Source organism: Chrysemys picta, chromosome 1 (genome assembly GCF_011386835.1).
Source record: "Chrysemys picta bellii isolate R12L10 chromosome 1, ASM1138683v2, whole genome shotgun sequence".
In the NCBI taxonomy this organism is placed as follows: Eukaryota; Metazoa; Chordata; order Testudines; family Emydidae; genus Chrysemys; species Chrysemys picta.
The window spans coordinates 235,428,431-235,451,267 of record NC_088791.1 but is presented as its reverse complement, the minus strand read 5'-3'; the positions used below and the strand labels follow the sequence as shown (position 1 = coordinate 235,451,267).

The 22,837-nt window shown below is 42.7% G+C and overlaps 1 protein-coding gene across 9 annotated transcripts in view; it reads right to left on the bottom strand.

The window, feature by feature from the left end:
• Positions 1-16,251: 16,251 nt before the first annotated feature.
• The window catches only part of ATP10A (ATPase phospholipid transporting 10A (putative)), a 149,772-nt gene continuing 143,186 nt past the window's right edge, over positions 16,252-22,837 (bottom strand). For 7 of the 9 annotated variants that reach the window (XM_005283195.5, XM_042840825.2, XM_042840827.2 and 4 more), the window contains 5 exons: positions 20,706-20,906; positions 18,307-18,387; positions 18,110-18,214; positions 17,633-17,820; positions 16,252-17,168 (listed from right to left, as the gene is read on the bottom strand). In XM_005283195.5, coding sequence (XP_005283252.2) covers positions 16,454-17,168; positions 17,633-17,820; positions 18,110-18,214; positions 18,307-18,387; positions 20,706-20,906 — 1,290 coding nt within the window. In that variant the 3' untranslated portion in view covers positions 16,252-16,453. The remainder of the gene's footprint in view (positions 17,169-17,632; positions 17,821-18,109; positions 18,215-18,306; positions 18,388-20,705; positions 20,907-22,837) is intronic. The other 2 variants (XM_065580828.1, XM_065580829.1) reach the window with 2 other exon arrangements.

Genomic DNA, 22,837 nt, shown 5'->3' with positions numbered 1-22,837 from the left:
CTAACATAGGTAGCATAGCTCACCTGAAGCTCTTCCACAGGGTTTTCTGCATGAAAATGTTCAAATAGGTGAATGAGCTAATCGCCAACATTAAATGCTGCTTTGCAGCTGAGAAGACCCTGTTTCACCACTGTCTGAAAAAACATGATAAGCCACCACAGTTGCCACGGATATCTTCCATCATGGAGATGAATGGAACATATAATACACAACAGCACTATTCTACCAGAACGGCCTTCAAGACCAAACCTGTTGTCGAGTTTGTGTGTTCCTTGTCCTCCTTTAAAAAGATACAGCTTTTTAGAGGAGAACAAGGAACACAGAAAATTCAACAATTCCGGATCCCCGTAAGCTTTACACAGGATAATTCTGAATGTTTGCATTGATCTGGATAGCAGAGGCATCATTTGCTATGGTGTAAGGGGGGCAGTTGCTCCTCCCCCCTGACTTTTCATAGGTATATATGCTCCATTGTGTCTTCTACTTTTTTCTTCCCCTTTCCCCCTTCTGAAATGATGCCTCTGCTGAATAGTCAACCAACTGGCTACAAAAATTTGGAATCATAACAAGAGATGAGTCCTTGGGGTAGGGACAACGGATGGCTTAGAGGTTAGGTGATGGTCCAGTGAACCCTTCACCTCTGGGTCACCAGTTTAAATCTCAGCCAGGACAGTCGTGACCAAAAGTTGATCCCATATGTCATCTGCATAGGGAACCTGTGTGATATCATTGGTGATCTCAGCTCACTTCCTAATGGATGAGTGTCTACACATCACACATAACCAAGCATTGAATGAGCCACAAACACTGCTCTCTCCTTACCCTTTCCTTTGTCACACAACACAATTGCCACAAAGAGAACTCATCCCTCCTTCCATCATCGCCAGTGACATCAGTTCTTGTCAGACTTTGGGGGACCACTCTAGGTGGAAGGGGAGAGGGTCAAGATGGAATGGCAGCCCAAATTTGGGAGTCCTTTAAGTATCAATAAATGGGAGGTTATCTAAAGCTATTGTCCTCTTTCCTACATAGTCAACTAGCCCTTGCTTGAATTAACCCCTTGTAATCATGTAGCAGACACCACAATAACAATCAGATAAAATGAACAGAACATGTATTACAGGCAGCTCCCACGTCCTTCACACAGAAAATGTGCAGTGCAAGATGGTATATTCCTGAGGTACGAGGCTGGGAGGATTTGGCTGGTGCCTTTCTCTGTATGATTCATGAGTGGCTCTGGGAGCAGTCATGCAATGTAGCTGGGTGTGGGGCTCCACATGCAGTTATGCTGAGTGACCACAGTGCCTGGAGGGGTTTGCTGCTTGTCACTAGCAAAGCATTGTGAGACACAGCCGAGGCTGGAGATATAAGTGGTCACAGAGGTCCCACAGTCCCAGGCTGCACCCTGGGGATCCCATCACACAGGGAACTCTCTTTAAAGATATAGACTCTTATGTCTCTGTGTTAAAAGCGCATCTGCAAACACTTTGAAAAATAGTCTATTTTTTAAATTCTGCTTATGTTTCCTTTTTTGTTTATTGTTTCCTCTATTATTTATCACTAAAATATGTTTCTCATGTAAATATGGTTACTCTTTGCAAAACATCCACTTTTCCTTAAGACAGAATTCTTCTCCCTGGGCCTGATCCAACCCCCAATGAAGTCAATGGAAATACTTCCCTGGACTTCAATGGGGCTTGGATCAGGTTGCAGTTTTTGTTTTGAAATGATTACTATATAAACAGAGGATTATGAAGTCAAGTGAAGAATTAGCTGCCAGGGCAGATTAATTAAAGAAGAGATCCATTTTTATACAAATGGCCATATCGAGGAAGAACTAACACAACAAGCAGAATTGTTTCTTAGCAAAAGGTTTTCCCCAAGTTTCCTAGGAAGTCTCAGCAGTATCTGAAGTTTCTTGCTGACTCGCTCACACTGTTGGCAAAGAGAATTGCTGCACCAGAAGTCCCCGAGTACTCAGTTGCAGAGTGCTCCAAGATCTACAGCAGGGGAAACCTGTTGACAGTTTTTATGAATGTGCACTGGAAATTAACAGCCAACAGCCTCCACTGACATCCCCTTTCAGACACAAGGAGACAGATGATGCATTTCAAATGTGCACTTCTTTTTGTGATAAAACACCCTCTGATAACACACATCCTTAGAAGCTATTAAGACATTTGACCCAGATCCTAAATTCTGCTCCCAACTGCCACTAGGTTCTTTTCTTCCAAAGATATTATACACGGGGACCTGCCCGTAGTGTGAGGAAGCCTTTTCTGCCTGCCAGGGGTTAGCTTCCTAACTCCGCTGGCCACAGGCAACACCAGCACTCCCCTCTAAGCCTTGCAGGCCCCACGGTCTCTCTCCAGGTTAGCATTAGGTACACTTCAGCCCTTGAGCCCTCCAAGCCTCCACCGGGAGTGTGCAGCCCCTGATCCGCTGGAACCTTGCGGTGTTCACAGATTCGCGGCTTCCAAAGATACGGTGCACCCCAGCTTACCAGTTTTACCTCAGGTCACCATTCCGCTTAACTTACAGCACTTAGATTTGTTTATAGTGAAATCAGGTTAACAAAACTAGTAGTAGTAAGAAGTAGTATTGGAAGCAAATGGTCGTATATGGAATAAAATCATCACACACATTCTAGAGCCTTGCCTTAACTAACAAGATACTCTCATGTCCTGTAGAATATTGCACACCCAAAATCCTTGCAGCATTTTACAGCCAAGCTGGCTGTGATGCGCCTTTCATGGGACAGACATGTTGTCAGTTTGCCTCCAAGCTGAAGGATTCTGTCTGTTTCTTTGCCCCCTCACAATATACCAATTCCATCCTTTGTTTTTAGTCATAAACAGGGCACCCCTTGTTACTTGGTTCATCCTGCGAATTCCCGCCCTGGTAGATTTTGCAATCTCTCCTTTTGCCTGTGAGTCAGAATGCAAATAGGCCTATACCGTGAGGCAGACAATACACAATACCCAAATGTCCAGACGGAATGAACTACCTTAACTCCAAGACCTTAGAACATAAATTTTAGCATAGCTACTCCTTTAATATTATCCGTACACACTTTTTGCAGTGATTATGACTACCAGTGTGTTACTGGCTCTCAGCAGAGACCTCACATACTACACTGTGGTGAACTATTATGCATATATCTGACCTGGAGATCCTTGTAAAACTCTATCCCCTTCCCCATGTCCTTGTCCTGTTGGCACCAAGAGGTCCCTGGGGCCCAGTGGTTTTTCCATGACAGGTAGGCCTGCAGACCATTGGAACAACTAGCCATCTTACTAGCATTATCATACAATTGTCCACAGCCGTTAGACACATCCAAACCTAGGTTATTTCTCATAGCCAGCACAGCCTCAGTCACGTTTGCACCTGTGTGGTTCTCATGTGACTGAAACTCAATGAATCACTCAGTTATTTGCCCATCTGAGTGGAGAAATCAGAAGATGAACGTGAGCTGGTCTGCATGTGCTACAGCAATGCTGAAGAAACAATTACAGAGAAATACTTAGCTTGCTGCAAATCTCTTACTATGATATTTTAAATTTTCTTTCCCATCAATTCAATGACTTTGTGCCCTAGAGTCAAGGATGGGTAGCAGAGCTTACCTTTCCCCTTCGGTCCAGATTTAGAAAGGTGGTCAGCCAGACATGGATCAAACTGTAATAGTTCTGAAATCCATGTGGCAGGGCACTATCTGTAGTATCATGGTCACTGAAGTGGCTGCACTACTGTGAGGACTACAAGCTTATTAGATTAATTAGCCAGTTGCTGTGGAGGAATTACAGACGCCTGGGTGGTGATTGCTGAGCTAATGAGACAATTGACTCAGTACTTGGAGGAATATATAACTGGGAGGACAAGGCAGTAAAGGTAGAGCTCACAAGGTAAACTGGGTGGAGGAAAGCAGCTGTGTTAAAAGCCCCTTCTGTTATATACCTGTAGTATGCCCTGCCCTTCGTAGAAACAGAAGATTAAAGGTACTTATGATGAAAAAGAAACTCAGTGTGTGTGTTTGTGATTGGGAGTCTAGGAAAACAGTCTAGGCAGTGTTGCTCACTGGGTACCTATTGAAGCACTTTGTGACAATCCCCAAATATTTTCCACTGTTTTTGGATGCTTACATCTCCTTCTCTCTCTAGAAGCTAAGCCCATGAGCAATTTCTAACTTCTACCACACCCTTGTGAATGTTTCTCTAGTACTGCTGTTCTGAATTAAAGTACCATGCCAGAGCAGAGGCAGCCTTACTAAATGAGGATTTTGTACGTTTAATACAAGAAGCCTGCCCACAGTTTCAGTGTGTTCTGTATCTCTCTTATGCTCAGAAAGTCACTTGGGAGGTTTCCAAGTGCTGAATCCTTCTGTAAAAGCATGTGATCTACTGGAGAAAATCTTCTATGCAAAGCAGGAAACATAGCCAGTAACTGGAGAGTAACTAAGCCAATACCACGCAACGGCTTCATTGTTGTGCAGACAAAATGAAGAAAGTTCTTTATGAAACATTTTTCTCTTCACTGCAATTACCCTCACAGAAGTCAGGAGTTTTCTACATCCATCTTTCTACGCACAGCCAAACCTTTAGCGTCCCCAAACCAAACTGGCTGTCGTTGCATCAAATTTTCTGCATAGTGCAGGATCTGCAGAAACTTGGTCAGTAGTAGACACATTTACCTTTTTTTCTTGCACAGCTACTGTATTTCTATGGCCTTTCCTTCTGCTTGCAAATTTTCAAGGTTACTGGCTCCATGTTGCTCCCCATCACTTTTTTCAGTCAATTCAACTCTCTTGCAGAGGTTTCTCTGGGTTTTTGTAAAACACACTAAGCTTAAACTTCACCATTTTTTCTAACAACACTGCTGTTTTCAATTTTTTTTTGTTTCTGTTTAGCATCCCCACTTGAGTAGCGTGGCTGGTCTACAAATCCAAGATTTGCAAATTTGCATCTCAGGAGCAGTTAGAATATGTCCTTAATGCCAGCATGAGCAAACACACAGGGGTATGCCCATTAATTTAAATGCTCATGCTGCAGTTCAAACAAATGGGTGTTTGTCTAAAACCGATCAGGCCACATGTCAAAAACATGCAAGCCATTTTCAAGGTGTGTGTGTGTCAAGTGTGATTAAATAAAAATGGCAAACTATTTTCTACTCTTACAGTGACGTACACAGGATATAAATACGTTTTAGGGCCCCATAAATAAAATAATATGGAAGATGAAATATGTAAGATCATAATTAAGGGGATTGTGGTCTCCTAGGGGCTCTAGGCCTGGGTACCATAGGGCAGTCCATTAATGGAACCCTGTATATGACATTATAATCCTTGAGGCATAGCATCTTGATAGCAATGACTAGGAAATACCTGGGGGAATATGACCACCACCGGGCGTTAGTGTAAGGCCTTTGTGATGTGATTTTCATTCATCTAGGGATATTTTTAGAACAGTCTTTTATTAGCAAAATTACATTGGCCAGCTGCTTTGGAGGAGGAGGGAAATGAATTCCTCATGACATATACACTGTTAATTTCCCCTCCCTGTATAAATAAGTGTTTCATGAGCATCTGGGACTTGCTCGGTGAAGTCTGTGCCCTGGCCTCACTACACCTAACACAAAAGGAGGCATTATTCTAAAGGGCTGATCCTGCCTGGTGCTGAGTCAGCTCCCACTAAAATCAATAAGAGTTGACAATGCTCAGCACACCTCACAGGATTGGGCCCGGAAGCAATGATTTTACATGCAGCGCACTCTCGTAACCCATTGATAGAAAACATCATTTAGCTCGGTTTTCATAAAGCCGGTGGGGATTAAAATTACACTGAGATGGAAAGATCACAGGACAAACGAACCAGTTCCAATGCCATTTCGAGGCTTTGGCCAATGAGCTACTTGTAATGTGCAAAACCAACAGTGAGCTAAAAGCATTAAAAATACAGTGTGGTGGATCTCAAGAGAGATCAGTTCTCATTTATACACTGCAAAAATAATGGGTCTGACTCTCTCCTGCCTTGTACCTTGTGCAGTCATGTAAAGTAGAACAAAAATGCTGCTCTGCTGAGCTGACACCCACTATACAGAAGTGTAAATGACTGTGTACAAGCCCCATATCAGCATAGTTCCTGCAGAGTAATAATTGTGCATTAAACACCCATGTTCCTAACTGGGTATGAAACATCTACACTGATTACCTGTGGACTTCTCCTTGCAGAACAGCTTTGCTCCAAGTATCTATGCATATACTTGTATGCACAGAGTTTGTGGGGCTTGTTTCGTTACAGTTTACTAGGGTGTGTTTTTCCATGTTTTGACTCAGACATAATATTCTATTTTTTCTTATTGCATTACTACTGATGGAGGTTCAGGCCTAATGTCACATGTCAGGGCACAGATATCTTCATGGAGGACATTTTGCAGAGGTGGCCTCTGATGTTGGGAGCCCAACTACAGATGGGGAGGTAGTGAGCAATAGGAGTTGTGCACTGGTGAAAATCAAGTTCAAGTTGTCTCAGATAACTGGACACCTATAAAATAAACCACTCAGAATCAGAGGCTACATGGGACACTTTTGGCCTGGAGAGGTGTGAATTTGGAAGTGGAAGGAAGGAATTTAGGATGGGCAGCGGAGCCAGTTCCAGCAGAAAAGTTTAAACTTGCAAAAAGCTGCGTCAGGAAGCAGAAACAGAAAACAGAAGAAGACTGAAAGGACCTCTGAGGAAGTCATCTGCAGGTGCCGATGCACCTGGGCCTCGTTCTTATTTTGTGCATTGTGTCAGTTATTGACTGGAGGGAGAGTTTTGCACGTTCATTCTTTCCAAATAGTGCTTCACGGCACTCAAAAATCTGTTTCACATCACACCTTGCAACCTAATTTAACACAGCACATGTTTCCATGCATAAAATGCTATTTCCCCTAAGCACTTAGTAGAAGCACAGCAATAAAATAAAATAACAAACAATAAAAGCACTTTGCATGGTTCCCGCAAACACTTAGCTATATCCTTACAGTCAAGTAGTCAAGTGCATGTATAGTACATTTCATCTCAACAGCTCAGACATTAATCTTCACATTACCTGATCCCCATCCAATAAGGTAGGCAAGTACAAAATGATTTGACAGTCACTAGAATAAGGGATCTCTGTGGTAAATAAAGGGGCAAGTTGTGGAAATATCAAATACCATTCCTGATAACCATTAGTAAATGTTCACATTTTAACACCAAACCCTTTAAATTAAAATTCCCATTTAAGCAAAATAAATTTAGAAACCAACTTAATTTGGTGCTGTTGATTTTTTTTAACCCTGATTTCTTAGTTACTGTAATCTGTCTGTGGAGTTATGGACAGGGGCTGCCATTAAAGAGTCAACATTTGCCAAAAGTGAAAGCTGAAAGCTCTCCCAGGCTTTTCCTGTTCTAAGTAGAAGAAAATATTGTGGCATCTCACTTACCAGTTCAGTAGTAAATGTGGGGAAATGACACTGCAATTCCGACTACTGCATTTCCATGGAAGAAAGCATGCTCATAGGTATGGGGCTGAGAGTGGGAAAGCATATGCTATTCTCACTTGCTAAGTGATAAGTATCTGAAGAACCTTATAGGTGAAACATCTCTATAGTTACTCATGTGATGGCGTACACAAACTCACTCTAATTTATAAAGCTGCTCATGATAGTACTGGGCATGAGAATTTTCTCTTCCTCCATCTATCTATCTCTATATGGCCTGCATCACCATGGTACCTGAGCCCCTCCCATGAGTTAAAAGATAACAATGCTCTCTGTTTCTCCTTCCTTCCCTGCCACCAAAAAAGCAGTTAGAGCTTTAGATGTGTTTCACTTTTAACCGCTTTGTAAGAACGAGGGGGCTATTGTGGAAATCTAGGGCGAAGAACTGGCATTTTTGGATCTAGCTCTGAATGCAGTGAGGTTTGTGGGTGTTATTTCTGCTAGCAGTTGGTTCCATACTCTTTGTGTGGTTCCTGTGAAGAGTATGTCTCCTGTAGTCATGACCCTACCCCTATTGGTTGACAGTAGCATTGCTCCAGTGGAACAGCTGCCAGGGGAGGCCATTTTGAAGAAAAGCAGAATGCCTGGTGCTCTCCTGTACATGGCAACACCCAGCATAGTCTCACATTTCACAAATATTTCACAAAACGGGTGGGGTCCAAGCTCTGGTGAGAACAAATGAGAAGTTTTATGTGCACGATACACCCTGGCTTTGGCCCCTTCACACCAGGTAAAAGGGCCAGGGCAGCGTAAAGGTGCCCTAAAAGCTGTGCATCCAGCTGTGGGAGAATTCCACCGATCTGGGAACTGAGGGAGATAGTAGAGGACAGTCTTCTGAGGACTCCCTTGCAAGCCTTGGTGTAGGGCGTGGAGCTGCAGCGCATAGTGCTGGGGCGATTATGGGCAGCCCAGGGCATCTGCCATAATTTAGATAGCCCCACAGGGCTGTTTAATGGTAAGTAACATCTTAACATCCTGCTGTGTACAAGCCAAGTGTAGTTTTACCATGTATTAGCAGGTTGAGGTAACACTGGGCTCCCCTCTAGTGTTTACCTCAACCTGCTAACTTGTGTTAAAATTACCATTGCATTGTCCATAGTAACATGCTCTCATGTGCTAGCTAACAGCATTAAGAGCCCACCTTTCTTCCTAGTGTGGATGCACCCTCAGAGGCACAGCATATGCAGAGCCTCTGTCACCCCATGGTCTTTTCTCTAGAAAACGCATGGAATGAATCAAGAGGGTCTCTGTTATGCTCAGTACATTGGCCTTCATAAACTATTCCAGAAATGGGTTTCTGATTGAAAATTCACAATTGTTTTCTTTTTAAAAAGTTGCTGACCTTGCTGCTAGCTCACACCCTTTGGGCACAGGAACATTTAATTTAACTGGGGGGAAGGATAAGGTGTTGGGTGCAGTGTGAGAACCTAAACAGGATAGAATCCTGTAAGCTGAACTTTATAGGGGTCTTGGTAGGTTAAAAGAAATAGAATCATATCCCCACTGAACTTGAGTGCAAAGGGTTAACTTTCATTAGGCTCAGAAATTTAGCGCAAAACCTTGGTAACTTTAGGGTATATTCTCCCCTTGATATATGCAGTCAACTCACATTAACATTAATGATTTTCATATACACTGAGGGGAGAACCCTTTAGCCTTTAATTAGTGTCTTAATTTAAATTAAGAATCAGTGTAATCATTTTGTCTTGTTTCCAGTGCTTTTATTTCAGTCATCTTTACATGGATTTTAAGATTAATTCCCTTTCAGCTATTGTAATAGCTCTCTGGTTGCAGAACATAAACTAACTAAAAGTTAACTGTATCTACAAAAGCAAACAGTATAAAAAGAAGACAGAAATCTCACAAACCCCCAGTCCATTCAGAAAAACTTAGTTCATGTGGGGATAAAAGTGCTAGTGATAATTAGGGCTACTAGAAAATTTTCTGTTGAAAAAAAACCAAAACTGGTTTTCTGATTGTTAGAAGGTTGCTACCTCCAGAGTGCCCCTTCATGGGCTGGGGAGGCTCTGCAGCAGATCTGCCTCAGTTTCCCCTTCTCAGCCTGCTTGGGCAGCTGTAATGACTTGCTGTTGTAACTCAGTGCAGTGATTTGACTCTCCGGCTAAGTCATTAAATAAAAGTCCTCCCCCTTCTGGAGTATCCAAGTCCAAAAATAAATTAAAAATAAAGGCTGTCTTACCCAGTCCCCAGCTGGGCCCAGTTCCTCTTATGCCCAACTGCCTCTAGAGAGCATAAGCATGACAGTGATTGTGTAGCCTGTAGTGCACTCACTTGGGAGGGAGGGACCCAGGATCCAGCCCCCCTGCCAAGTGAGTGCACTACAGGCTACACTGATCAAGTTGGTAAGAGCAAATGGGACAAATGCTCACTTTTGCCAAAAAAGTTGGGATGGCCGGGACAGGGCTTAAAAAAGGGACTGCGCCGGCCAAAACCGGATGTATGGTCCCCCTACTTAGAGCACGCTCAGGAGAGGTGGCAGAGCCCTGTTGAAATCCCTTCCTCCACCAGGTAGAGGGAGAACTCGAATTGGGGATCTCCCACATCCCAAAGCCCTAAGCACTGGGCTAAAAGTTGTGAGGGAGGTCTTCGTCCCCCACCCCCAACTGTTTTGTCTGAGCTTGCCTGAAGGGCCCGATCTGGTAGCTGGGCTCTGAGCACACATACCAGATCGGCCCCCTCAAGCTAGTTAGATGGCTGAACACCTAACTTCCTCAGTTTTGTGAATCACTCTGGGGCTTAGATGGGAGGTACGTGCCCCTTTTCCCACAGGGAGGCAGCAGTGCGCATGCCCAGAGGCACAACTTCTGCCAAGCGAGCTCAGCAGGAGTTCTGGGTCCCGACACTGGGACTTAAGTGCCTAAACAAGAGACTTAGGCACCCCGCTCCTTTTGTGCATTCAGGCCTTAGTGCCTTTTGTCTGTATGGCACCAGTTCTTTAATTGTTGTTTTAATTATTGTACACACTCTAAGGGATTGTTTTGATTCCGACATTTTATAAATTATAGTAAATACATGACTGATGTGGGACTGCAGCCTGAAGTCTTTGCTCAGTTTATGCAAAACTCCCATCAGGCCAAGTTCGTAGGTATTCACTCAGTTTTATTGGAAGCAAACCCCATGTGTCACGGTTACTGGGCTAGCTGCGTAGCTGTCCCGTCTCGGGGTCTCACCGACCACACCCACAGGTGCACCCCTTCAGGCCTTTACCTCTTCTGGGTAAACCTGGGCCCACTCTTCACCACAACCTAGGTTACAACCGCCTGGGTATCGACTATGACTTCTTCAGCGGGTACAACAGCATCTGCAGCTGCGAGCCATTTGTTCTCCAGGAACTGTGACAGCAGGTTGTTGCAGTGAGACAGAAACAAACATCTTCAAAACCAAGTGGGATTTATTCATGTCTCAAAAGCACCAAGCAGGGAGAGCAAAGGGTAAAACAATAAACGCCTCCTCACATTGGTAAGCTCCCCTCAGCCCATTGAACTCCACCGCTAGCAGGGAGAAACAGCTTGCAGTGCAGCAGCATGCCCCATGGCTCTGTCTCAGTCGGACTGCGAGCCTTTTTACTGACATATCCTGGCCAGCTTCTCTGGGTATGTCTACACTGTGATTAAAAACCCACCGCTGGCCGTGCCAGCTGACTCAGGGTCACGGGGCTTAGGCTTCGGGGCTGTTAAATTGCTGTGTAGATGTCCGGGCTCAGGCTGGAGCCTAGGCTGTAGGACGCTGCGAGGTGGGAGGGTACCAGAGCCCAGGCTCCAGCCCATGCTGGAATGTCTACACTGCAATGAAACAGCACCCCAGCCCGAGCCCGGTGCACTCCAGTCAGCTGGCACGGGCCAGCGGCAGGTGGCTAATTGCAGTGTAGACATAACCTCTCAGCTCACCCAAACAATCTCCCTTTTGTAGATCCTTGATCTTTTGGATCTCCTTTGATCCCAGGTTTCAGCCTTGGGAAGAGTAAACAAATCTCACCTGAATGGATCCCAGCCATTTCTCCTCAAGGAGCTTATCTTTGCTATAGTTTTGTTTCCTGTGGGTTTCTCCCTCAGCAGTGTCTTTTGATGTAACTCCTGGCAGTCAGACAGATTACTATCAAACAGATATACTGTCAAATATTTATACACATATGTCCCAATATGTCACAAATGGCACTTTAAAATTTGTCCTAATAAGAATTCTCACATTGGCAAAACAGACTTCAAGAATTTGTCGACTTTACCTTCCCTGGGTACAATATGCTAACCCTTCTCTTGGATGGATATAGGTGGTGGTGCACTTTAAATGTCACAGGGAAAATTCCTGGACAGAGCAAACACCCCTAAAACTACTTGGAAGGCACTGTTCAAGCTGCAGATAAGGCCAAAAGATCAACATATGCCCCAGAATTTAGTCTCTTAATAGGTTCTGCTTTCAATGTAACTTATGACCCATGGAACCTGGCCCACATTTTCAAAAGTGGCCCCTAATTTTGGGTTGCTCGGTTCTTGTGTTGCCAGCTCCAGTCACCTGGGGCTTGATTTTCAGATGTGCTGAGGCCAGGGACTCCAGCTGAAATCAACTCTGCTCCAACTAAATTTCAACAGGGATGTAGGTGTTCAGCACACCTGAAAAACAGACCCCTACACATTTAAAGCTGGGCCTCCAAAATTACAGGACACTTGAAAATCTGGCCCTGCGTGTACCTCTTCGGTTACCAAAAAGCATATTCTGCTGTAGTTCCAATTTTATTTTTTGATTGAAGACACACAGGCTGGAACTGTTAAATGGCTTATTCATTAACCTGAAGAAATCTTAATTAGCTTCACACATAAGCACTATCAGTTGTTGGAATTCTTTTCACTAATTACGCATCCAGAATCCCCACTGCAGCAATCCCGGAGAGTCAAAGGCAGCCAATACTTAGCACAGCACATTTTCAATAGTGTCTTAAACTGCAGACGGTGCAGCCACCTGCATAGATTTTTAATCTAAGGGATTGTTATTGGAAAGTAGGGGAGAAAAGTTAGACCCTGCCATGATGTTTGGGGAGCCAGACTGTTTAGGTGATTAGTAATGGAAGAGAGGGTATGTCTACACAGCATTTTGGAGCAAATGGAAGCGGACCTCTGGGCTCACAGACTTGAGCAAGAGCTCAGGCTCTGAAGCTTGGGGAGTTGGGGTGAGTATTTGCTACTATTACACTACAGTACATATTTATCCAGACTGTCTGGCCTACTATACCACCAATGTTTCCCAGAACTCCTACCTGGGTCAGGACACAAAGTACACTTCCAAATTTAATTGAGGCTGAATAATGCCTCAGGGGCCGTACAATTTGAACTGAGAAATAGCTGTGGCAAAAGATGTTTTATTTGGTTTGGGTTTTTTAATGTGGATTCCAGGATTAGGGCAGAAAATGCGATTCCCAGATGACTGAACCACCAAATGAAGCAACATCCAGGCTTGATGTAATTTATTTGAACCATACTTTAACATATCCATATATTGCAATATAAACAATATAAGTGCAAAATATTTTTTATATAGCACTTTTCATTAATAAAGATCTCAAAATGTTTCACAAAGACTATCTGTTCGTTGATAGGGATCACTTAACCCACCACCAAAATTCAGGCAGTGAGAGAACGGAATGAGCTTAGTGGGGCACTGAAACACTACACAGCTGCTTAAGACAGGAAGTGACAAAGTAGCACAACATCAGAACTGAGTGAGCAGAGTCTGGGACATCAGTTGTGGAAAGAATGCCATCTTGAGTGGTCATATAAAACCCAATCCTGTAAGATGTTGAGCATTCTCACCATCCAACCCATAATTTGGTGGATTGGATATTAGGTGGATCAGAAAGTTGCCCCTTGAAATCAGAAGCAGCCTCTGTAGCTGCGTAACTAGGGAGGCCTGAGGAGCTTTCATTCCCTGGCAGCTATGGAATCAGCTGTTTTCCTCAACAAAGCCCTTAAATCGATGTGGACTGTAATCTGAATTGGGCCAGCGTCACGGATCAACTGTATCACCTCTGAACTTGTGAAAAGGACCAGAGCAGTGGTTCTCAAAGCTGGTCCGCCGCTTGTGCAGGGAAAGCCCCTGGCGGGCTGGGCCGGTTTGTTTACCTGCCGCGTCCGCAGGTTCGGCCGATCGCAGCTTCCACTGGCCGCGGTTCACCGCTTCAGGCTAATGGGGGCTGCAGGCAGGGCCGGCTCCAGGCACCAGCCCAGCAAGCAGGTGCTTGGGGCGGCACGTCGGGCTCTTCGGCGGCCATTTGGCGGTAGGCCCCTCAGTCCCTCTCGGAGGGAAGGACCTGCTGCCAAATTGCCGCCTAAGGAGAAAGCGGTGTGGTGGAGCTGCTGCCGATCACGATCGTGGCTTTTTTTTTTTTTTTTTTAATTCGCCGCTTGGGGCGGCAAAAACCCTGGAGCTGGCCCTGGCTGCAGGAAGCAGCGTGGGCCGAGAGATGTGCTGGCTGCCCTTCCCACAGCCCCCATTGGCCTGGAGCGGCGAACCGCGGCCAGTGGGAGCCGCAATCGGCCGAACCTGTGGACATGGCAGGTAAACAAACCAGGCCTAGCACAACAGGGCTCCAGTGCTGTTACAATGCAGTCATAATGACAGGGAAAGAAGCGAAAGGGCCACACCATCTGTATTTACATGGATCCATTGGCTCCAACACCCTACATACCTGCCGTGGGGCATCTGGAGCTGTGCTGCAATCGCAGCCACAAGGGCCATACAGAGCCACCTCCTGCCCTGGCCACAGATATTGTTGGGCCAGGGAGTGGATTTCATGGCCCCAGCCTCTCCAAACTCCACCCACTTGGTGTCTGACTATTCTGGCTTTATGTGGGTGGAGTGGATTTCACACTGACATCCTGTTTTACAGTTGAGGAAATGTTTCTCCCAGACGGCAATATTTTCACACTGATATTGCTTTAAAAAGGTGAGCCATTACTTCCTTTGCCATTAAAAAAAAGAGATTGTAGCTCCCCCTAGGAGAGTTCGTTGGACTGGCACATGCTGCATAGTCCATGTTAAATGTCTGCAAGATCAATTGGACAAATGAATCCTTCCAACAGGATTCTATGGGATGCATTTGGTGATCTAAGTATGTGTAGAAATCTATTGCCTGATTCCTAAGGTAACCACATAGAATGTAGACGCATTACAACACTTTCCGCCAGTAAGAATCTATTAAAAAGAAGAGAGATTTCCTCTATTTTAGACCTAACACATTCTTTTTGGAGGTGAGATAAAAATGATAAAGCCCTGCTTGAATCACAAGTCCTTCCCCAAGTCAATCTCATGTTTAATGAAAAGCTAGAATATGTGAGTGTTGTGGATACATTTAGCACATTCAATAACTACTTCATAATGAGGATAGAAATATTCTCATTCCAAAATGTAGTTTGGCTGTATGATTGTGTGTCACATTTTATCAGGGCAACGTAAAGAAAGCCTGATAGTAACCCTTTATTTATATTGCTTTTACTTCTTCCCTTTGTTCAGGTTTTGCATTTTGATATGACCAATTCTCTCTGCATTTGTGGGAAGAGACCAACATGGAAACCCTTTTAAAAATACCCAGAGAGACTTAGAAACCAGTGTATGGCAAATATTGGAGCTTAAGGTTGAGGGACTCCATGGGAGCCAATATGGCTGGGGATTTCCTGTTAACACACAGAGAATGAGGTGTGCAGGTTTTGAGCTTACACAACTAATAGTAAACAAAAATAGGATGTTCTGAAAACTCAAGCTGCAAAGACAATACGTGACAACTAGATCATAGAATCATAGAATATCAGGGTTGGAAGGGACCTCAGGAGGTCATCTAGTCCAACCCCCTGCTCAAAGCAGGACCAATCCCCATATCCTGTGTTAGTTTATGTGTGGAGATGGCACACGCTATGTGATTATGGATGCAAATCCAAAACAGCCTCCCGAGGTAAAGATGGCCACTAATGACTTGGGCTTCAAGTCACTGGACTAGAAGTGAAAGAGGCTGTAATCTATAACAAAGGGCTCTCCATGTATTCTTTAGCAAACTGGACCTACATTCTTCAGCAAGTTCTGTGGCATTTCAATGGAGCAGACTGCTGCATGCTGAGAGTGCTCTCAGTTCCCACTGACTTATATCATACCGCACATACAACATACAATCACTTTCCCCCTCAACATCTCTTTACAAAGCAAAACAGTTTTTCTTTTCAAAAGGAATGGCCCGACCTGCCAAATGCAAGCTATTTTTACTGACTGCAAGTGAAGCACTGAACTCTTATTAACGCCAGACTGGGCAACCACTTTGTATTATGGATGGTCATTTCTTTATTGTTTTATCATGAGAAATAAAATGCTACTGAGGAGATATTCAATTATGGTGACATTTATAAGATGCTGGTGTATTTATACGGTGATGAGATACTGTTAATATTTACAAAGAGGTATGATATTTTCAAAGATCTGCCCAGCAGTTTTCCCCTTAAAAACTTGATTGTCAGACCTCACAGAGATTTTTTATTTTAAATCAGATGACAAATTATCCAAACTGCTGGGATGTAGTGTTATCATTATGTTTTTCCCCCTCCCTGATTGCTGAACCAACTATAATCATGTCTATAATTGCTCCTGAAATCCAAACCTTTTGGACAAGGTAGGTAGGTCCATTGCTTGCAATACTTGCCAGAATGAAAGAGAAGCAACTGAAAAAGAAACAACCTGCATTTTCTTATAAAATGAGATAAAAAAATTCAAGTGTATTTTCTTCTTTATATTTAAAGCTCTTATTTCAATATACAGCACTTCAACATTTTTTAAATAATTTTTTGTACCTTTGATTGCCTGTTTCATCTCTGGAAACAATTAGAGTAATTTCACTATACATCTGTGCAAATAAAAAATATATAAATGTACTCAGGGCCCATGTCATAAGAAGGTGGTTTCAAGAGTTTCACTTTTACAGAAATTAGTTGGGGTCCCTTTAAGTTGTTCCTGGAAGTCGTTTGAGTTCTTCCCTGTTAAGCCTTTGAAATCCTGATGCAAAGAAGATATGGAGCCAAGCACACACATGTTGTCCTGTACTTCATTTTGTAAACGATGTGGTGACAGTTGTAAAACTCTCCCAAACCGACTGAACAGGGGAGTTGATGTGATCCAGTTCAATAAACTGAAGCTTGACTGGTCAACTGTTGTGTTCCATGGGAACGTTTCTTCTACAGACATTGACTCCATCTCTGAAGTGTTGTGAGTAATTTCGTGAAATCCCAGGGATCGTTCTTGACTGTTTGCCTCTGAGGAGTGTTTTTCCCCCCCACATAACAGAGATCCAGGAGGAGAAGCAGTAACACTCAGTCCTGTTGTGTGTTCTGCCTTTGTATTTGATGGGAAAGCTGGGTCATTTCCATACTGAGATGATTGCGAAGAGGGGGTTTGGTTGCAGGCCTTAAAACAATCACTATCATTTGACTTAGGATTCTGTGGGCAATGTTCTGCACATGGGGGTTTCTGGGGAATGGTTTCCTTTTTGATATTCAACCTGTTCGGAATCTGGTTGCGAGTCTCTGGAGGCAATCTATTCAACTGGCGTCCAAGTTGAAGTTGGGTTGGGAAGACAGTCCCCTGAAGGGTTCTGTACAGAAATCTGAAGGAGGAAAAATGTACATATGAAAAGAAATCAAAGAAAGTGGATAAGCTTGAGATTTTATCAAGAGAAAAATGTCCACAGAACAGAATATACAATTACTTTAACAGAATGAGAGTTCATACAGGCAAGTACCACAGTTAATTCATTTTCTTTAGATTTGACATTTAAAATAAAAAGATTGCCCAAAGAGCTCTGAGTACTCTGACAATAATGTGACCTACAATAACTACCCACCAGCGATAATACTAATACACAAGTAATTGGACTCTGTTAGCCAGCAGCCTTAAATAATCAAATGAAGCTAATAATATACTTCAGCTGGCTGACAATAAAAAAGAAAAAAATTAGAAACGCCCCTCACCCCAAATCATATTCAGGCACATCCCTTCGCCTTTCCTCTCATTCCACCCCAAAGTATACGAGCCACTAACATATATACACACAGGGGGAAGATACTATACCTGGGCAGTAATGCAACAACTGGTGATATAATACAAATCAAGTAAAACACAGGCTCTCCCATCAATTTTTCCATAGTCCAGTAGGGATTGGATGGAGGATAACATATTGGGCAAGAAGCATTATAAACCAGAGCCACAATGAAAAATAAAAGGATACTGAAGATACAAGATGACCAGTGGAACAAAGTCTAGAAGAAACAGTAACAAAAACTGATTTTTAATTTTCTGGTACAAAATCCATGCACAGAATGTATTTACATCAGTGTAATCTCACAAATCCTTATTCTACAAACAGGATTACAAAGCTGCTCACTGCTCGCAGTTTCAAACCATTTTCATGTTTGGTTAAAATGCTTGATAAAAATAGACAGTGCTGAGGGAATAACACACGCTTTTCTTGATTTTAAAGAGTGACACTAAGGAAATAGGTAAAATATCCCAGAAGGCTCCTATATAATTTCCATGTGGATGACTTACCCAAGTTTTGGTTTCAATAGCCAAATGTAATATAATGGTGAAAAGAGCTATTGTGGTGATGGGCGTTCCCCAGGAGAATAGATCCACCTCTGAGTCATAGTAAGTCTGAAAAGAAGGAAAGGGGCTTTACTCTAATCTGTATTTTCAGGTCTGCTCCTCACATTGCATGAAATAGGATGTCTGAATGGATAACTTACGAAAAAAGGGATGTAAAAACAAACTAGACTTTGATAGAGCGCATCAATCATGTTCATCCAAAACATGTGTGGTTGGTACTCCTGTGACACAAAAACATACAGTAAGAGTCTAACGAAGAAGCCATTTGTTAGTACTAGACAAAAATCTGAATTGAAATGTATTTCTTCCAGTGCTTGTACAGAACCTCATCACTCTTCTCCCTTCCGAGGCCAACAAACCCCACCCTCCTGATGGAGTGATTAGTTGGGATTTCCATGACCTGAATTTCTGCCTCTAAAGCATCCTCTTCTGTGAGTTTTTCCACAAGAGGGTATAATTTAGATCTAAGCTCTTGATCCAGCACCGATTTGTATACATGCCTAACTTTATGCATTATAATTAGTCCTATTGACTTCAGTGGAGTTACATTCTTGTGGTATTCAAACTTCAACACATGTTTACATCTTTGCAGGACTGGGGTTTAAGGGCCAGATTTTAAAATGTATTTTGGTGCCTGATTTCAGTGGGGAGTTAGGCACTTAAACTCATTTAAAAATCTGGCCCCAAGTCTTCTACACATAAAACGAAAGACTATATATTCAAGAAAGATTAAATGTGAAAGTATGCAGCTTACTTTGAAAGGAAAATCCACAACAATATTTAATGAATATTTACACAGCAATATAATCAGTCCTTAAGAAACAGTACTGAATTTTACTAACCCATTAGTATAAATAATTTAACCATTTTTTACATTCACATGAATTATCATACAGAACAACTGGGTACAGAGGAAATCATTTTGTAAACATAGATCGGTAAAATGCTCATTTATTTTACTAATGTTCTTATGCAGGTTACACATTTCCTGTGATAATTTTTTTTCATGAATTCATTAAGCTCCTTTTCCCCCTAGCTCATGGTTTCCTAAGCCTAGAAATGAGACTTTCATAAAACTCTTGTGTTCTTTGGTCTAATGAAACGACATGTAGACTGCTCCAATTAAAATCTTTTTCAAAGAGAAGAGTGAGGATATTACTGGCTACCTACAAGCAGGAATGGTTTAGCAAATTTTTTTTATAAGTCTTTTTAGACATGTATTCAATGAAATTGCTTAATAGCATTCAGAGAACCTCAGAATGGACAATGGACTCAACTTTGAGAAAGAATTCTACTGTGAACATGAAAGATTTCTCTTGTCAATCTGCTGACTGTTTTGCCAAACCAATCATCCTTTAGACTGGTTTGTCAATGAAGAAAACCAAATAATACCTCCAAATCAGCTTAAACGAAATCAGTGACTATCTATTTTTGTCATCTTTTAGTAGGGAAGTAAATAGGGGCATTTATTTGGTGGAACTTTAATTGCAATGTTCTGGAGCAGCAGGCCAAAGGATGGAAATATAAAACCCAGAAACAACAGCTGATTAAAAAAAGAAGATAAAGACAAACACATTGTAAATGAGCAGTTCTGCAATTCTCCACCTCTTCTTTCAAGTATAGCATCTAGATAGATTACTAGAAATGTAATGCACCAAGCACTAGGTGCACTGTTGCTTGGGAGAGTCAATGACTCCGTTCAAAGGCCAAGGTGCCAGTTGTCTTAGAGGAAGCTGTTGTAAGGCTTCTGATCAAGAAGACATCTCTTGACAATGATAGTCTTGCTAACCCGAGAAGCCACCCTTCTCCCCTCATGATAACATTGCAGTTGCAATCAGCAAAAGTGATCTAGCTTGATGGCCTTCTGCCCCTTTCCTTGCAGTTTACACAGAAATGGGCTGCAGCCAATGTGTTTTCCATGAAGGGTTTCTGACTCTGCATATTTAGTTTCTGGCATTTAGATATTTTGGTTAGGATTATTATAGGGGGGAGGGATAGCTCAGTGGTTTGAGCATTGGCCTGCTAAACCCAGGGTTGTGAGTTTAATCCTTGAGGGGGCCACTTGGGGATCTGGGGCAAAATCAGTACTTGGTCCTGCTAGTGATGGCAGGGGGCTGGACTCGATGACCTTTCAAGGTCCCTTCCAGTTCTAGGAGATGGGATATCTCCATTAATTATTAATTATTATTATTATATTATTATTATTATGTCTATACTGCAATGAAAACACCGAGTCTCAGAGCTTGGGTCAGCTGACTGGGGCTTGTGGGGCTCTGGCTGAAGGCTACAAAATTGCAGTGGAGATATTTGGGCTTGGACTGGAAGCCAGGCTTTGAGACCCTCCCTCCTCGTGGCCAGCTGTGGGTCTTTTATCCCAGTGTAGACTTACACCTAGAAATGCTAACAAGCAAGAAAAACAGTTTCTCAGACTCCCATTCTTTAGTTTTATTCGGTGCCATTGTGTCCTTTGCCACCAAGATTGGTTTTCATTTAAACTCATGACCATCAGAAAAAATCTTCTGAAAGGCAAAGTTTTTACCTCCATTTTCTGGCCACTTTTGTAGAGGTGAGGTACACCAATTAGCACTTCAGCTGGTATATCCTTATCCAGCACACCAGTGACCAGTTGTGGAAGAGAAGAGAATAATACATTAAAGAAGATCAGGTACCACTGATCAATCATTGAAGAGCCAGAGAACCCGCAATAGAACTGATACCAGAAGAGAAGGGCCACAAACATCTGCAATCAAAACAGCAGTACAGGAAGCATGATCAGTCAGGAATTTAAAACAAGTAGGAAAAAAAAACAGTGTAAATCTCAGTACATCATCTCTCCATGGCTCTGTGAAATCATGTTGACTTTGCTTCTGCAAAGACTTGCACATGTGCTTAACCTTAAAGTCATGAGTAGTCCTTACTGAGGACACCTGATCTTCTATTATTTATTATTCCCATTCCCACTACTCATGCTTAAAGTTAAGCATGTGTATAAATCTTAACAGGATTGTGGTCTTGGATACAACTGGGGCTTTTGCCTCACATGAAATTAATTTTCAATCCAATTATAACTCTCGAATACAAAATGCAGCTAAACATAAATCAATAATGACGCCATTTTTTGTGGAATTCCACATATATTTCATGAATGTAGATCTCTTTGTGTTGTTTATTACTGTCATAAGAAGGATCCTGTTTCTATTTCAATATCTTGTGTTGGTTTGAGAATTTTCTGGAGACTTAGCTAGCTCACAAAGGCAAAGTAGATAGCACGAGGATAACTGGGCTTTTCAGTTCTTTTCAAGACTGTAATGAGAAGAGCACAGCCAGGAGGATAGAACTATACATTGCAGTGAAGTTGTGTTTGATTTGACCACCACAATATCTTTGATTTTCAATTTCATCAGATTAACAGTGGGTGGAGATGTATCATTCTACAATCCTCACTTTAAAATGAAAAGGTAAATCATTCACACTGAGGGAGTGTGATGACCCTGGTCTTGGGAATGATGCCTCCAGCTAGGTTGGGGTCACCCAGGGATGGACAAAATACACAACCCACTTTGCTACCATGTATGTGGGATAGACAACCAGACCAGCAAGGCCGAAGTGTCCGTAGAACAGCTGGGGTTCATTTAAACTACAGAGCCCAGCTGTTAGTGATGTATCTACCGATAAATGGAGGTAAAGTGTGTCTGGAGATGAGGACATGCTTGTTTCAGCTTGGAGAGGAGAGTGGATGCCACAGCTTGAATCCTAGAAAAGGGAGGTGTAAACTGCTGAGCAGGTTTACAGCCAGGGAAGGAAATAAAGCTCCAAGCTTCAGTCCTTCTATGTCCCTGTTCTCCAGACTCGCTGATTATCCACCAAAGAATTACAAAAATTTAAAGCAAATCAACTGAAAATACTTGGCTGTAATTCCTGAAAGGTTTTCCCTGCTTTAACTAGCTAGGAGGGGAGAGGCTGTGCCCTCTCCCTTAGCTCCCATTTGACCCAGCTTTCCTTCCTTTTATACGCCACCCGAAGCAGCCATATGACCAGCTGGGACCTACCCTGCAGCACCTTTGTAAATCCTGCAGCGTGGTTTCTGCAGCAATCCGAGGCTTAAACTATGAGCTAGATAAGTTCTACTGCAGAATGGAAATTGACACAATACAAGCAAATGTAAAAACCCGAGGAGATAGAGATCTAGCAGAATGTATGCAGCACAGTTATCTTGATTCCCTGTAGACAATTCATCAAGAGTGGTCTCCTTGTGAATGAATCCGGTACTTGCATCTTAGAAGAAGTTAGAATTCTCCTTCCCTGAGGGAAGCTACTATATGTCTGACACATTCAGGTCTATAAATTCTATTTCCCACTGTGGTTTCAGGGTTGGTAGCAACTAGGATTGCTCTTACGGGCTCTGAAGACAGCAGAAGCAGAGCAAACACAAACAGAAATTCTTAAATTTCATTCAAGCCTGGGGGCAACAGCTTCAGAAAATGTCTGCAGTTGGATGTCTTACTAAATACAGCATGAAAAAATAACACTTGTAATTGGGGATGGGGAAAGGGGTGTATTGGAATGTAAGATTTTACAAGTATTGAACAAAAATGCAAATGTATAAATTGAATCCTTGCATGCTGATCATTGGAATGTACTTACATATATTTCTTGAGAGTGTTTTGATTT